Source organism: Fistularia commersonii, chromosome 10 (assembly GCF_037954325.1).
Source record: "Fistularia commersonii isolate RoL2024-O1a breed Wild chromosome 10, RoL_Fcom_v1.0, whole genome shotgun sequence".
Lineage (NCBI taxonomy): Eukaryota > Metazoa > Chordata > Actinopteri > Syngnathiformes > Fistulariidae > Fistularia > Fistularia commersonii.
In genome coordinates, this window is record NC_141293.1 from 18,908,977 (window position 1) to 18,925,044 (window position 16,068).

The 16,068-nt window shown below is 39.1% G+C and overlaps 1 protein-coding gene across 1 annotated transcript in view; it reads right to left on the reverse strand.

Moving 5' to 3' along the window:
* Positions 1–300: 300 nt before the first annotated feature.
* cacna1ha (calcium channel, voltage-dependent, T type, alpha 1H subunit a) overlaps positions 301–16,068 on the reverse strand; it is a 152,277-nt gene continuing 136,509 nt past the window's right edge. The window contains exons 31-38 of the mRNA XM_086154214.1: positions 15,377–15,447; positions 13,898–13,976; positions 12,847–12,968; positions 11,491–11,649; positions 10,392–10,532; positions 9,634–9,802; positions 5,752–5,894; positions 301–5,678 (exon numbers count right to left, since the gene is read on the reverse strand). Coding sequence (XP_086010340.1) covers positions 4,461–5,678; positions 5,752–5,894; positions 9,634–9,802; positions 10,392–10,532; positions 11,491–11,649; positions 12,847–12,968; positions 13,898–13,976; positions 15,377–15,447 — 2,102 coding nt within the window. The 3' untranslated portion in view covers positions 301–4,460. The remainder of the gene's footprint in view (positions 5,679–5,751; positions 5,895–9,633; positions 9,803–10,391; positions 10,533–11,490; positions 11,650–12,846; positions 12,969–13,897; positions 13,977–15,376; positions 15,448–16,068) is intronic.

Sequence of the window (16,068 nt, forward strand, 5' to 3'; positions counted from 1 at the left end):
CCAATGTACATTGCTTTTTTGTCAATAACTGAATGTGTGTTGCTAGTTTCTGGTGCTGAGCTATCAAAAAACAGCTGCGAAGTGAGGCACCCAGTCCTCCTGCCTCATGGTAGGGGGCTCTCGAGCAGCGATGGTGATAAGAACACGGAAATGAATGCTAAAAACAATAGCTAAAAAGCTATTTTCTTAAAAGTTGCTGATTGATCTTATTGAATTTTATATCTGAAATAATTCTTAGTCGTCTGAGTGCACACACACACACACACACACACACAAACATGAAAACAAAGAAACAAGGCAGACAATAGATTTCTGTAATTAAAAAAAGAGAAAAAAAAAAAAGTATTGTATTCTTTTCTGTTTTTTTTTTTTTTTTTTTATTATTTGACAGAGAAACATCCTTTAGGACAACGGTTGGTCATCACACAATAATCTGTAACGATACAATGTTGAGAGTCCAACTGTGTGTCGAGCCTTCACCTCCCCAACCCTCCCCTCCTGACCTGCTTCCCCCCCGCGACTCTCCGGTGGGAAATAATGGAGGTTTATTATTGCAGACACTTCGACTCTCTCCTGACACAGACAGGACTCACCTCTTCCCATCATTATAAGGCTTTTGGGGGTAACCGGGGAGGGAAGGGGGGGGGGTTAGCGGCAAGAGAAAGGAAGGGGTATATAAGATGTATGATTCAAAGTCAGGTTGTATCACAGTTTGACTTTTGCGATGTTGCGTCTAGTCAGGAGGATGATCAGTGTGACCCCGCTAAAACCCCGCTGCTCCCCCTTGGAAAATAAGAAAAAATAAAACTTAGTTATTATTATGGTTTTACAGAGCATCAGGGCTGTGGCTACTCCTACATAAAATATACATCGATGAGTTACTTTCGTCATCTTCAGAGTTTTAAGTAGTATTTCAAGAATCAGGAGGAAAAGTCTTTGTGAATAAAGGTTCACCTTAACGTTAAATAACGTCGGCTCTGACAAAATAGAACCGACCGAGTTTCCATTTCTCTCTATAAAACTGTATAATGAGGAGCTTCGTCCTCGTACAGTAAATAACCACCCGATATTGCAGTGGACAGTAAAGAATAGGGTCATTTAATCAGTATATCATCCCATACTAATTAATCAGAGCCCAGTGCAATTAGGTAGTCAATCTACAAATGGAAACATCTGAAAATTTAAATATTAAAATCTCTAAAACATTCAGATCATTCTTTCCCAAAAGTTTTTTTTTTTTTTTTTGTTTGTTTTGTTTTCTATTTTTTTTTTTCCTTTTTTTTTTTTTTTTTTTTCCAATCAGAACATGCAATAATCAAAACTTTCCTCAAAAACAGGATTTATATACCGAGATCCAAAGATCCGTAAGAACATGAATGCAGTCACTCTCTACTAAAACCGTGATACAGATATCGGGATCGACCGCGCTAAAGACGGAGGTCGTCTTCAGAATAAACCGAATAAACCTCCGTCGTCGAAGAGGACGCTGGAAACCGGACGAAGCAGTCAAGTGCGTTCAAACGCTGCGTAACGTGAACCTGAATGAGCCTCGTGTGCTTCTGTGTGTCTTAAACGGGAAAAAAAAAAAAAAAAAAAATGAGTTGCATCTTTTTTTTTTTTTTTTTTTCCTGTAATTTTTTTTTTTTTTTTTTTATGTTCCCTGCTCAAAGTGCAAAGAATGACGACCAATCGAAACGCGCCTCAAAAAGTCACGTGCGTTGACCTGCAGCAAAATCATCCGGTGTCATCGATTGTTCTATGGTTTCATCACAATAATTTACCAGAATATGTGCGGTGGAAATTACAAACTCATGATAATCTCTGGTAATGTGTTTATGTATCACATTCAGTTTCCTCCCAATTTGGGATCTTTTTTTTATCTGAATTGTAGTTACATTTTGTGGGAAATTAAATCGATTCCAATGGAGAAAATGTACGACCGCACGAGTTGAAACTGCAATGAAATGATTTCTCTGTTTCCAATCCAAAGAATAATAGCCGAATTCATATTTTACCACAGTATTGGATAGCAATTTTTTCTTTTTGCAATATTTTGGATGATATGAATGGATGTTAAAATCTATTTTATAAGCTTGCTATGCTTTCTATGACTCCTGGGGGTTCCAAGCGATGATCTTTTTTCCTCTTTTGCAAAAAAAAGCGTTATGTGAGTGTGGGGTTCCACAGTCATTTACACTTTGCCCCTCCAAACTCCCTATAAGTCCAGGGACGCAAACCCTTTAAACCCTGCAAGCCCTGATTCCTCATAGGAGCGAGTTTTCTGCACCCCGTTCTTCATTCCAGTAAACTTTGACTTGTTTCTCTCATATATAAATACTTCTTGCCGCCTTCCAACGGTAGCAAAGGCAGTAAAAAACTGTATCGGATCACTTTGCAGCGAATCCTTGTATTAAAGTGAACAAGATAGCAAAATGTATTTTCTTACCGTTAAAACCGTGTTTTTGTTGTTGCTTATCTATGCTTATAGTTTAATACGCATTTCGATTTAAAGCCAATGAGCAACTGTAAAACGCTACAAAACTGCAAGACTTGAGTGAACGTAACAGTCGAATATTTCGGACGAAAGAAAAAAAAAAAACGTCATATCCGAAAACCTACGAATAGTATTATTTATTTATTTTTAACTCATTAATGAATTTATTTACTTTAAGATTTAAAAAAAAACAAAAAAAAAAACAATACGGTTCCCGAATAGTCAGGAAACATTAAAAAAAAAAAAGCACAATTTAAAAAAAATAGAATAAAATAAAAATATAATTGAAAAAAAAAAAAAAAAAAAATCCATAAAAATGCTCCGGATGTTAAACACACACTTGTAGATGATATCGTATCATGTCGTTGCGAATTCATCGTGAATAATATAGCAATGACCGAAATGAAACTGTTTACCACTTCTTAAATCTATCAAACATGAGCGAAAGTCCCTCCTGCGACGCGTCGGAAACCATCGGCGTGGATCCAAAAAACAAACCGACGATGGACGGGTTTTTGAAATCGCCCGGTCGCGTACGACTTTTTTCCGCTTCCTGAAAAATAAACGCCATTGCTGCTGCAGGTCACGACCCACGACGCACCTAAAGTAGCATCAACACTACAGATAGAAAAACTCTATCGGCATATAAAAAATTTGATTTCTATTATATATTGTCCCTCTACAGTATGTACGAACACAGGAGCGTCGTCGGTGTTACTATATTTTCCACAAGTTATATATAATTATTGCACTCTGGCTACACATATTTAGTAAGTCGGTAAGTTTGGTTGTCTTTAGATGTACAGAATACACTTAAAGGTGTGGTAGCTGATCCGGCGGTCGGAGAGCTCAGCGATGCTCAAGGACGTTTCTCCTCCGTTTTGTTCAAATTGCACATTTTTTCCGATCCTGTGAGGAATCCTACGCTACATGAAATCAGGGTCCAGACCGATCTTCTGTCGTGGAATAATATCAAGTCTCCAATCGGACTGCATCCGAAGATACTTTCAAATCTACGAAGCGCATCGCCGAGCCGGACTTCCGAACGCCGTTACCGAGACACCAAAAACACACACACACAGATCCGAGACGAAGCGACAGAGACACACACCCCTGTTTCTCTTCCTTTTTTTTTTTTTTTTCCAAAATAGAAAAATAAAAATCCCGCTCTAAGACCCTCCGGCCGGCGCGTCGAGGACACCCTTCACTTCTCTCCCGCTTTGGAAAGGAAACATTCACAAGAGGGCGACGGAGGGGAAAGTCGGCAAATTTAAGTCTGTGTGCAAAAAAACACTTTTGATTTCTATAAAAATATGTGCATATGGATAGAGCTATTTTTAATCTCACCAAATTCATTATTTTCCTTTATTTACATCGCGCGGATATACAGATAAACATACACTACGGCCTTGTTCTGCCGCTCCCGGCTTGTAATTGCAGGCGCGAGCGGCCCACGTTCACGGCGGCGTTTTTTTTACGTCGGGGGTAACACGCGCACACGTGCACGCACGCACGCACGCACGCACGCACGCACGAACTTCCGCTCTGATCAATGTGATCCAGGAGCAGCGGGGCGGCGAGCGCAAATTCCGTAGAAAACCTGAAGTTGCATATCCCCACGTCCCCTTCCTCCAACGCTTCGCGAAAAAAGCCTCTCAAAAGTCAGAGGTCATCAGCCAGACGCTGCTTCCTGATTGGCTCACGTGGGTGGAGACAGTGTGTCAGAAAAACAAACAAAATAAAAACTTTGGCTACAGAGTTTGGTGGCTTTCGTCCTGGCGCGTCACCGTGCGCGGCGTCCGCCTTAGAAACCAGCGTCTCACCATCGTCCCGTCATCCGTCGTCATTTAAAAATAAAGTTTCTCTCTCCTTGTAAACTCTTTTCTTTCGGGGCTTCGCCGATCGCCGGTGCATTTCTTTGTTTTTTTTTATTTTTTTTTTCAACCCTCACGTAACCGTTCGCCGTTCACTGCGCGGTCCTGCGGTTCTTGGCGCTGAATCCGGCGCCGCCTCCCAGTCGGTTGTCGAACGGGGACGAGCACGCCGGCGTTTCCGTGTCCGACAGGTATCTGGACTGCGGTTGGTCGAAGGTGAACTGCGGGAGGGGGATGCGATCCCCGGCTTGAGATGAGCGCCCGGCGGCGGGGGAGGGGGAGCGCGTCTGGGGGAAAGGCATCGCGGTCGGGACGAGAGGCGCGTGCGTCTTGACGAAGATGTTCGGGCTGATGGGAATGCGCGGCTGCGTGGGAGCGGGCGGATGCGGCGGGTCGTGCGTTTGTATGAGCGTGCGGGTCGGCGAGCGCGGCTGTTGAATAGGCGTGAGGTGAAAGGGAGGGTGAATCTGCGCGTCTGGAAAAACGGCGTGAGAATGCGACCACGCGTGTTGGCTGAGGTCATAGGACGGCGTCCTGCGTCGCAGCGTCATGCTACAGTCCCCGAGGTCGGGGGGCGAAGCGGGGCGATCCCTCTCCGAGGGCGGGTGGATGGAGATGCAAGGAGGGCTGGTCTTCTTCTTCCGATGGCCTCCGCCGACCGACTGCACCCGGACGGGGAACGTCTGAGCGCTCTTTCCGGGGCGATGGAGGTCCGACGTAAAGTCCCCGTTGTCGTCGGCGGCGACGGCGGCCCGCGGGAGGCACACCTCGATGGAGTGGCGCCGATGGTCGTCGGGGAAACCGGCCGACAATAAGGACGAATCGCCCGGGAATCCCTGGGTGTCCACGCCGAAGCCCTTCCTGAAGTCGCGGTCTTTCAACCCGGCGGCGAGCAAACTGAGCGCGCTCCTGGATGAAGCGGGCGCCGCGGCGGGAGCGTGCGGGGAGGAAGGAGAGGCGTAAGGGGAAAGCGAGTGGCTGCGACACGCTTTCCCACGTTCCTTATTAGAATCCTCCGTTTGACGGGCCGAGCTGGTGATGTCGCGCACCTCCTCGTCCACCGGGTCGCAGAGAGAGGCGGCGGACGGCGGCCGGGGTCTCCGGAAACTGGCGGGACGCGACGGGAGGCGGGGAGACGGAGGGGGCGGCAAGAGGAGAGAGGGGGATGGCGACGGCGAGCAGGGCGGCAGGGAGAGGGCGGACGGCGAGGAAGGGGACGGGGAGGCGGACAGAGGAGGGAGATGGACCGGCGAGGGTCGCTTCTGTAGATCGCAACCGTGAGATTCCACAGAATCCACTTTGACCGCCACCTGCGAGGTTAAAACGGTTAAGGTCAAAGGTCGCCCGGGATGAAATCGATACGGAGTGTTTTGTTTATCCCACCTGTCTGCGTAGCGCCCGCGGCGAGGTGGGCGGGGCGATGCGGGGGAGGTCGCCGGACGGCGGCGGGTGAACGGGCGAAACGTCGGGGACTTGCAGCAGAGCCCGACTCTCGCACGGCTGGGATCGAACCGACATCACGGAGCCTGAGGTTTTTAAGACGCAAGGTTTTAGCGTCCGTCGTCGGGGCGTTTCCGTGGAAACCCATGCATCGTGACAGAGCGTACAATACATGCGGACACGTTTTGTTATAATCGTTTAACCCAGGGGTCGGCAACCTTTAACACCCGAAGAACCGTTTGGACCCGGTTTCCTCGGAAAAGAAAACACTGGGAGCCGCGATTACTTTTTGACGTCTAAAATAAAGGTACCGCTGTATCAACCTTTGTAGTTACTGCTAACAGTTAAGACAATTCATATTTCATTATATTTCTTATTCTTCCTCCTTTCTACTATTATCTATTACTGTTATGTTTTTTACTTGAAACTCTGGCACAACAATTTCCTTCGGGATTAATTAAGTTGTTCTCATCTCATCTCATCTCATCTCATATATATTGTTTTTTATTACCTTTACACTTTGTATAAACAAGTGTGTAGTGTGTTGCTTCTGAAATTCACAAAGTATTGCGGAGAAAATTACATTTTATTTATGTAATGAACTCATTTTGAGGTTTGGACTTTCAGAGCGTGTAGCGGAGCTTTGACCTGAATTTTAAAAATAAATCGGGAAAAAAAATCACTGTGTCAGTAAACAATAAAAAATAAATATTTGCAAAATATCTTCATAAATATTTATTTTACCTGGTTTATGGGACTACTGCAAATCGGGACTTTACCGGCTTCCGTGAGGATGACGTTATTTTGAGCGGCGAAAAATAATAAATATAATTCTGTTTAATATTTCAAGATCACAATAATCTTCCAACTTAGAACTAAAAGTTATAGAAAAGGAATTAACACAAATGAAATACATTTCAATTAAACACTCAGAGCCGCAGTGTAAAGATGGAAGTTGCCGACCTCTGGTTTAAGTCGTTCGATTCACGTAAATCCAACACTCGATCTTGAAAGGACTTTGTTTTGACAGAAAGTCGTTTCCTCCTCAAATGTATTTTATTTGATCTATTTTTTTTAAACTTCACAACTTTGACGCCGCTTCCCCATGTGGCCCCCAAAAATTGCCCCTCGGGGGCCAAATAACATTTTTTTCTGATTCTGATTCTGACGTCCTCTCAAAATGAAATGCTTTGCTAAACTTAGCAACTGGATTGCTCATCTAAGCGGTTCCAGAAAACTGGAGGGAAGCACCAATCAAGTAAACAAATCACACCAGCTATTATGGGATGCAAATGATGTAATTATTCTGTTTTGGTGCAGAAAAGATTAAAAAAAAAAAAGGATGGATTGGTTCTTCCCTATACAGGGATTGTTGAGCCGCATTTTGTAATAACAGTGCATTTTGTAATAAACGTCCAAAATGTAATAACTTTTTCATTTCATTTTGTAATAAAGCCGCATTTTGTAATAAACTGGCCCAACGCATTTTGTAATAAATTTTTGCTGCATTATGTAATAAGTTATTACATATTGAGAAGATTATTACAAAATGCACTCGCAACTTTTTTATTTTCTAGGAAATGTAATAACATGGTGCATTATGTAATAACAATTCTAAAGCATAGTTTATTTGTTTGTTAATTGTATTTTATTTTACTTTAAAATATTTGTAAAAGCTAGGCCTATTATCAGTATCAGTGTATTAGCCTAGTAGCAGTACTTAGCAATTACTATCAGTACACTATTCAAAGGTTGCATTAACAGAGAATATTCTATAAATTCCATGTTATTACATTTCCTAGAAAATAAAAAAGTTGCAAGTGCATCTTGTAATAATCTTCTCAAAATGTAATAACTTATTACAAAATGCAGCAAAATTTATTACAAAATGCGTCGGGGCAGTTTATTACAAAATGCGGCTTTATTACAAAATGAAATGAAAAAGTTATTACATTTTGGACGTTTATTACAAAATGCAGCTTTATTACAAAATGCGGCTCAACAGGGATGTCAGAGCCCTGAGCTGCGGGTAGATTTATAAAGTTTACCAGGTTTTGCTGGACTTGATAATATACATTCAACACTGGTTACACCGACTCTTTCGTGTGATTATATATCATTTAAACAAAGGCTTTTTTTTCCATTATCCAATCAACATGTGCTTGAGGGAAGAAGCGCCTGCGTCATCAATTTAGTCCAAGTATAAAATGTTGTAACCAGCGCCAGCCTGCACACACACAAGTCCAGGAAATCTGCCGGATCGTTCGCAACCAAAGTAAAAAAACAGAAAAACGCATCAATTTTCGGTTCACTTCTCGCCGGTTATTTTCACCCCAAGCTTTCGAGTCGTTCGATTATCGGTAATAATCAAGATTTAAAGAGGGCTACAAATTGCGATGTCGCGTCGCGCCGTCGGACTTTTGCAGCTTGGCGGTGAAATTAACCGCCGCGACGGCTGCGCGGCTGGTGATTCCACAGCCGAGGAGGTTCGTCCGCTCGTCCTGTGCCGTCAGTACCTTCGGACAGAGCCGGTCTGTCCACAGTCTGGACACAACCTGCCATTAGATTCTGACTGGGGATAAAACAGTGGTGGTCAGTGCTTGGAGAGCTGCCGTTTGGCAGGTTCCACACCAAGCGTTTAAGAACCTGACCAACTGGAAGAGGCATGATTATAGTCAAATCAAGATGACAACCATTCAAATCATGAGGTTATTGTGTATGTATTATACATCTAGCTGTTTATTTATAAGGATTCTTCTTCTTCTTTTCCAATCCACCTTCTCCTTCTGGATCCTCCTCTTTCAACTTTATAATTTTTCTCACGACGCCCATAAATCTTCTCCTCGGTCTTCCTCCAGACCTCCTGCATCCTTCTACCCTCCGAACATCTCGGCCTCTCTGAGCTTCTCTCCAAACTCGTGTTGCTCCTCTGAAGCACTCTAACATCTAGTAACTTGTAATTGTGTCTTGCTTACAAAACATCACTCCTGGCCTGTCCAAGTGTTGTTGAGCAAGACCTGAACCCCTAACAGCTCCCAGAAATAATTTAACCTTTATTAATGCCTGTAGGAAAATTTGGCATTAGTTATGCATTTTATATTCTTATTAATTTTATATTATTACCATTATTATTATCATTATTATTATTGGTGTTATTGTTATTATTATCATAAATAATACTAACAATAATAATAATAATGATGATAATAATAATAATAATTGTATCCGTTATTAATCCGCATATGGAAATGTGTTATTACTTATTCATTTTATAATTGTATTAATTTTATATAATAATAATAATAATAATAATGATAATAATAATACAATTAATAAAAATAAAAATGATAATTGTATCTGTTATTAATCCTCATATGGATTTTTTTTAGTTATTCATTTTATAATCTTATTAATTTTATATTATTATTATTTTTAGTAAAAATAATAATAAATGTATTATTATTTAATCCCCGTAGGGAAATTCGTTATTAGTTGTTCATTTTATATTTTTATTATTATTATTATTATTATCATAACATAAAATGTAAGACAAGTTGCAGTTATTCATCTATCTCTATAACACCTGGAGGGAATCGCTATTTAAGAAAATGTATTTATGAAATGAATAAAAAAAGAGGAAAGACTATGAACTGTATTTCCAGTTCAGCCAATAGCTGAATATTATTCATAATCCTCCATAAATTAAAATGCAAAAATGTAGTTTTTGTAGGTTTTGTTTTTGTTTTGTTAGTTTGTTTTTTTGGTCACACAATGTGATAAATTGATAAACGCAATTAAAAAAATAAAAATAAAACAAATAAGTACCAAAATGTTCCCTCTGAGAACCGGCGTCCACCTCCTCCAGCGTGTGAGGGGCGCTGGCGGGACGCACAGGCCGGAACATGTAGCTGTCGTTGGGCAGCGAGTGCATCCTGGAGACCGACATCTTCCTCTCGGGCTCCGGGTCCTGGTAGTCGAACTGAACCTCCTCCTCCTCCAGAGGGAGACACACATCACTATATATTTGCAACTGAAAAGTCCTTGTCTGTGGATTTCTTAACCCTTGATGGGGGAGTTTAAAAAAAAAAAAAAAAAAAAAAATTGCAAAAAACACACAAATACTTATAATGATGCACTTGATTCCAATTTATCTTATTTAGAATCAACTTACTGAACTTGGTTGCTTATTTTCACCTTTATTGTCTTTTTTTTTTCCCATTCTGATCCTTGATGTTGATGTTTTTGCTCTCTGACGTCTATTTATTTATTTTTTTCAATTTTCTCATTGCTATTTTCTAATTGTCTCTATTTATATGTATAGACCCTGTTACGCTGCTGTGACAAAAGAATTTCCTCTTATCTTATCTTAACATGCTACAGAACTAAAATGAAAATATGGGTGACCCAAAAAAATACATAACAAACAAATTCAGTTGTTTTGCTTGGACTGGACTTTTGCTTGGAAAACTACAAAAATTCAATTTTATCATAATATCAATGAAACGACACACTTGTGGAAAGGATATGAATTGACGTACTCCATTCCATGTCGTGAATTTAGGTGAAAGAATTTATTTTATTACCTCTTTGGGTGATTCCGGGCAGGGACCCACAAAAGCCCCTTCGTCTAAACTGTTGTTGGACGCCGTGCTCAATCTGCGCTGCCGCTCCAGAGCCATTTCCATGGCGATCTCTGCGTCCATCTCCGCGTCCTCTTTGGCCTCCTGCAAAAAAAATAAAAAATAAAAATAAAATAAAATCAGAGAAACGCTTACCTTTTAAACATGTTTTCAATCGGAAATGATTCGTCAAAATCAAATTAAAATCGATCTTCGAATGACGAGTCAACTGTTCCCTGATAATAGCAATAAAGCTAATACTTTATTCACCATATGTATGTATATTTATATACGGCTCAAAAAAATAAAGGGAACACTTGAACAACACAATGTAACTCCAAGTCAATCCCACTTGTGTGAAATCATAGTGTCCACTCAGGAAGCAACACAGATTCATTTGGACTTGTTTTAAGGACATTACATCAAAGTAGGATCAGCCTGGAGTTTGTTTTTACACTTTAATTTGGAGTGTGATTCCTAATCCAGACCTCCATGGGTTGATACAATTGATTTCCATTGATCGTTTTTGTGTGATTTTGTCGTCAGCACATTCAACTGTGTAAAGAGCAAAGTATTTCATAAGAATATTTCATTCATTTAGATCTAGGATGTGTTTTTTAAGTGTTCCCTTTATTTTTTTGAGCGGTGTATATGTATATACATGTATGTGTGCATATATGTGATTGATAAAGCATCTATCTATTTAAAAGGAGATTATTTTCACCTACTCCATATTGATTTTTTGGCTTAATGTTTTCCTTTTGCCTGGAGACTCCACCTTTTGGGGTCTTTTCTCTCAAGGTGCTTATTGATTGTTCGCCCCTTGTAACAAAATGCCAATAAATCATCTTTTTTTTTAACATGTAGAGAGTTTCCAATTTATGCAATATATAATTTATGCAGGTTTGGAAGACAGCGGGCCAAACTGCGCTTTGCGGGCGCCAATACTTACAGATCCATCAAACAAATTGGGGAATAAATCGCTCGGACGTGCAGATGACGCGGATCTAATAGGAATGTTGTATTTTTCCTTTATTTGGTTTCGTCCCGCGAGTCACGGTACCTTGTTGCTTTCTTCCAGATGCTTCATCAGAACAGCCACGACCACGTTGACCAGCACGAACTGGGCCATGAGGACGAAGGTGACGAAGTAAATAGGAGAGATCCACGGCAGGTAGGTAAGACATTGTTTGTCCTCGGGACGACACTCCCTCAATGTGTCCTTAAAAAAAAAAAACACAGAAACCCATTCAATACGACACAAGCGTGGGACGGGATGCATAAATACAGAAATTAAAGTAAACTGTATTTGCGAGGATGCGTCCGGAATAAAAATGGAAGATGTGCAAAAAAAAAAAAAAAAAAAAAAAAAATCTGTTTAAGTGCAGTTGGTTTTAGTCATGGGGAAAAAGATAAATGGGATGGAATTGCGTTTGCAGAGTAACTTCTGATATCGCAGGCGTGATGTATGAGCCGGTTTTCCGTAGCGGGAAATATTGATGAAAAACACAGCTCATCCTACAGACCTCGCCAATCATTTTCTTTCCATTTTTTTTTTTTAAAGTCACCCTTTTAAATGTACGTGCAGAGATTGTTGTTCCGTCCGAACCCCAGCCTTTGGATGGCCGGCGGGGTGAAACTCCTGAGTCACGTGTTTTGCATGAAGAACAGCAGAAATCTCAATATAGGAGTGTGTGGATACATAAACGAAACACACACACGATCACGTGTGAATGACCAAAGAAGGTCGAAGCTGACTCTTATCTGTAGATGTTATCTGTAGAATTCTGTTGAAACCGAACGGAATTTCAACGTGAGCTGTTTGTCACCGGCGTCGGCTCTTAAAGGCTCCGCGACCGACTTAATACATTTGAGACGGTTCATTTGTTTGGTTTTAATCTTTTATTGCAATGTTTACATTTAACCCTTTACGTATCCTAGTATAATAACAGCAATTTAACTATTTTCAATATTTTCTTTGCAACTTCTATGTACATTCTTCCATATCACTTTAGATGTATGTTTGATGTTATGTACTATTATTGTTTGTTTTTTTAAGTGAATTAATCAATCTTACATACATGCAGTCTATTCATCCTGATATTTGACATTTTCTTTCTACAGATCGTCCACATTTAGAAATAAATCATGAATACATAAATTCAATAAAAATAACTTGCTCATTCATTATTGTCATTAAATTGGTTTTCTTTTATTCCATCAAATCACTGGTTGTAGTATTTTTTTTTTTTTTTTGGTGTGAAAAAAGCTAAGATATGAAAGCTGCAAAGTTGCTGATCTACAAGATATTTTATTCCACCATAATGGGTTTTGAAGGTCATTTCTCTCTCTGTTCATGGGGTTGTAAGTGTGTGCACTGGGTACGTGTGTGTGTGTGTGTGTGTGTGTGTGTTCATACTTTCATAATCCCATTCCAGTTGTCTCCAGTAGACACTCGGAACAGGGTGAGAAAAGCCATTCCAAAGTTTTCAAAGGTTGCATGACGACTCAGGCCTTCACACGGGTTGTCATCATTACACACTGATACACACACAGAGACAGGGACATCAGCTGCACTGTAAATATAATATAATATAAATGTGGACATATAAATATGAATGAAACGTCAAACTGCTGTCCAACGCGAGCAGGGACACTGAGCAGTAAACAGGAAGTGACTCTCCCATGAACATAGTGCTACTTCTACTACTGCTAATAATGCTAATAATAATCTTCAAAATGATCATTTGTGAGGCAAATATGCTCGTCAAGTCATTGGCAATTGTTCAATCAACAGGTTAGGACACCATAGGATAATGTTTAGTTGATCCAGGGTCGGGAAAATTCAACTATTGTGCAGAAGGAACAACTTTATAACTGAATTTTAAGCTCAGGTCACCACAACAGAAACTGTTAGTATACAAACTCCCAAAAGTAGCACATGAAATAATAATAATAATAATAATAATAATAATAATGATAATAATAATAATAATAATAATAATAATAATAATAATAATAATAATAATGATACTACTACTACTACTACTACTAATACTTATTATAATAATAATAATAATAATAATAATAATAATAATAATAATAAGAAGAAGAAGAAGAAGAAGAAGAAGAACAACAATAATAACAATAATAATAACAATAATGATAATAATAATAATAATAATAATAATAATAATAATAATAATAATGATAATAATAATAGTAATAATAATTTTTACTAATTCTATATATTTATTGACATTTCCTTGGCATGTTCCATTGAAAGTTAAGAGTCTTTATTACTTTCTAAGGGCCAAAATAGAAAACATGTCAATTATTTTTTAAATAAGAGAAAATTCCATAACAAAGAAACCCTCTTATATCCTTTATCGTATTATTGACCGAAGAGGGTTTTTGAGAGAGAAAGGACTGGTTTTAAAACTGATCTTCCTGTTACTATTCCGTCTTACCAAGTTTGCCAAACAGTTCAACTCCAAGTGCAGCGTAGATGAAGAAGAGCAGCATGAAGAGGAGACCCAGGTTTCCCACCTGGAAGCAAAATATACGTTAGTACTTTCGATGCGATCATTGAAACACGGAAAGATAAATCACCAAATAAATAAATGACCCATCAAGACCCTGTTTGTTATTAAAAATCATAACAGCTTTTGATTCTACCTTTACTTCATCAAAAATAATTTAAAGGAAATCTTGGAAATTCACAATAAAATTGCAGAAATTAAAGTGAAAAAAAGTGTAAGATATATTTTACTTAACAACTGAAAAGTTCATAGCTTAGAGTATGTTCACAACACCGAGAAAGGATCGGTTAATTTAAAAGTTTTACCCTGAAAAAAAAAAAAAAATGTGTACGATGCTGTTGAATGACAGTCTTGAAGAAAAAATAAAATAAAAATCACATTTCTACATTTCACTTTATCAGTATTCAAAAAATGTGTCACCCCCAGAGAGGCGCTAACAATCGTCCGCTTTAATGATGTGATGCTGGCAAACGTTACAAACTGTCAAAAAGAGAAAAAGAAGCGTTGCTCTGTGCAACACTTTCATGCAGCCTAATTTATCCTCTTGTGACCTTTAGTCCTCATAGGAGGAAAAGCGGCTGTTCCTGACACAATTTAACTTTTATTATATATCCATGTATGTGTGTGTGTGGTTACTGCATTTCTTTTTTTTTTTTCTTTTTTTTTTAAATTAGACGATTCTGGCTAAAATGCTTCATTCCTGCACCCGTTGACATCTTCATGGATTTGTTTGTATCGTCCATCCATGAAAAGTGACCTTTCTCACTTTTGGAAGAAAAAAATAAATAACTGCAAATTTAAAGATGCATAAGCTATTCCAGCCAGCAGTAGTAAAAAAACAAAATAAAAATCCCGTATATCTTCTCTTTCAAGTCATCTGTAGGATATCAGTGCTGTTTTGTCTTTTCTTTTTACCCAATCGGAACTTAGCATGAAGCAGAAAATCATCAAAATTGTTACGCCGGACGAAAAAATAAAATAGAAAAACCGCCTCGATGATGCAACAGCATTGAATAATTGGGAAAGAAACACAGCCAAAGGCAAATCCCAATAACAAAACATCTATTCCTGCTTTAAAACCAACTGGAAATGATCACCTGCGATGTGATGCGATAATGATCCCCCATTTACCGTTAAATGCAAATTCAAAAAGAAATAAATGATAAGATACGATAAAATAAGATCAAATGTGATATAATTAGGAAAATAAATTCAAGTCAAAAACATTTGGAGATTAGAATTTTTAAAAAGAGGATGTGCATTGTTATGAGAGAAACACACGCGTCAAATCTGTCAAATCTGTCAAATCTGTCAAATCTGTCAAAATTCTCCCTTTTTTTTTTTTAACCTTTAATAGATTTGGATGTATAATAGAAGCAGAAGCGCTGTTTGGTGCTGTGTTTGTACCTGCGGCAGTGCCTGCATAACGGTATCCAGCAGAGCTCTCATCCCCGTGGCCATTTTCAGGAGTTTGAGGACTGCGGGGAAGAGACACGACGCACAGATCTCTGATTTATTTTGGACAAGTTGCCCCATGACTAACTCTGCCTTGTGAAAATAGGAGATATATGTGAAAGTAGGGCTGCAAAAAAAAAAAAAAAAAAAAGATGCAGTGCAGCGGGAGTCTGACTTCGCCGAAGCATTCGACAACACGATTAAGGAACACAAAATCACACTTGGAAAAAAGAGAAAAACACCAGAATGATGGTCTAAATTGTTTGCATTGTTTATCAAATTATATGGCTTTGCATCATGAATATCTGTAAAGGCGTCGTAAATAAAACGCGCCTTGTTGAGCTGCATTTTGTTATAAACGTCCAAAATGTAACAACTTTTTCATTTCGTTTTGTAATAAAACCGCATTTTGTATTAAACTGCCCCAACGCATTTTGTAATAAATTTTGCAGCAAAATACACTTGCAATTTTTTTATTCTCTAGGAAATGTAATAACATGGTGCATTATGTAATAACAATTCTAAAGCATAAGTTTGTTAATTGTATTTTATTTTACTTTAAAGTATTTGTAAAAGCTAGGCCTATTATTAGTATCAGTGTACTAGCCTAGTAGCAGTACTTAGCAATTACTATCAGTACACTA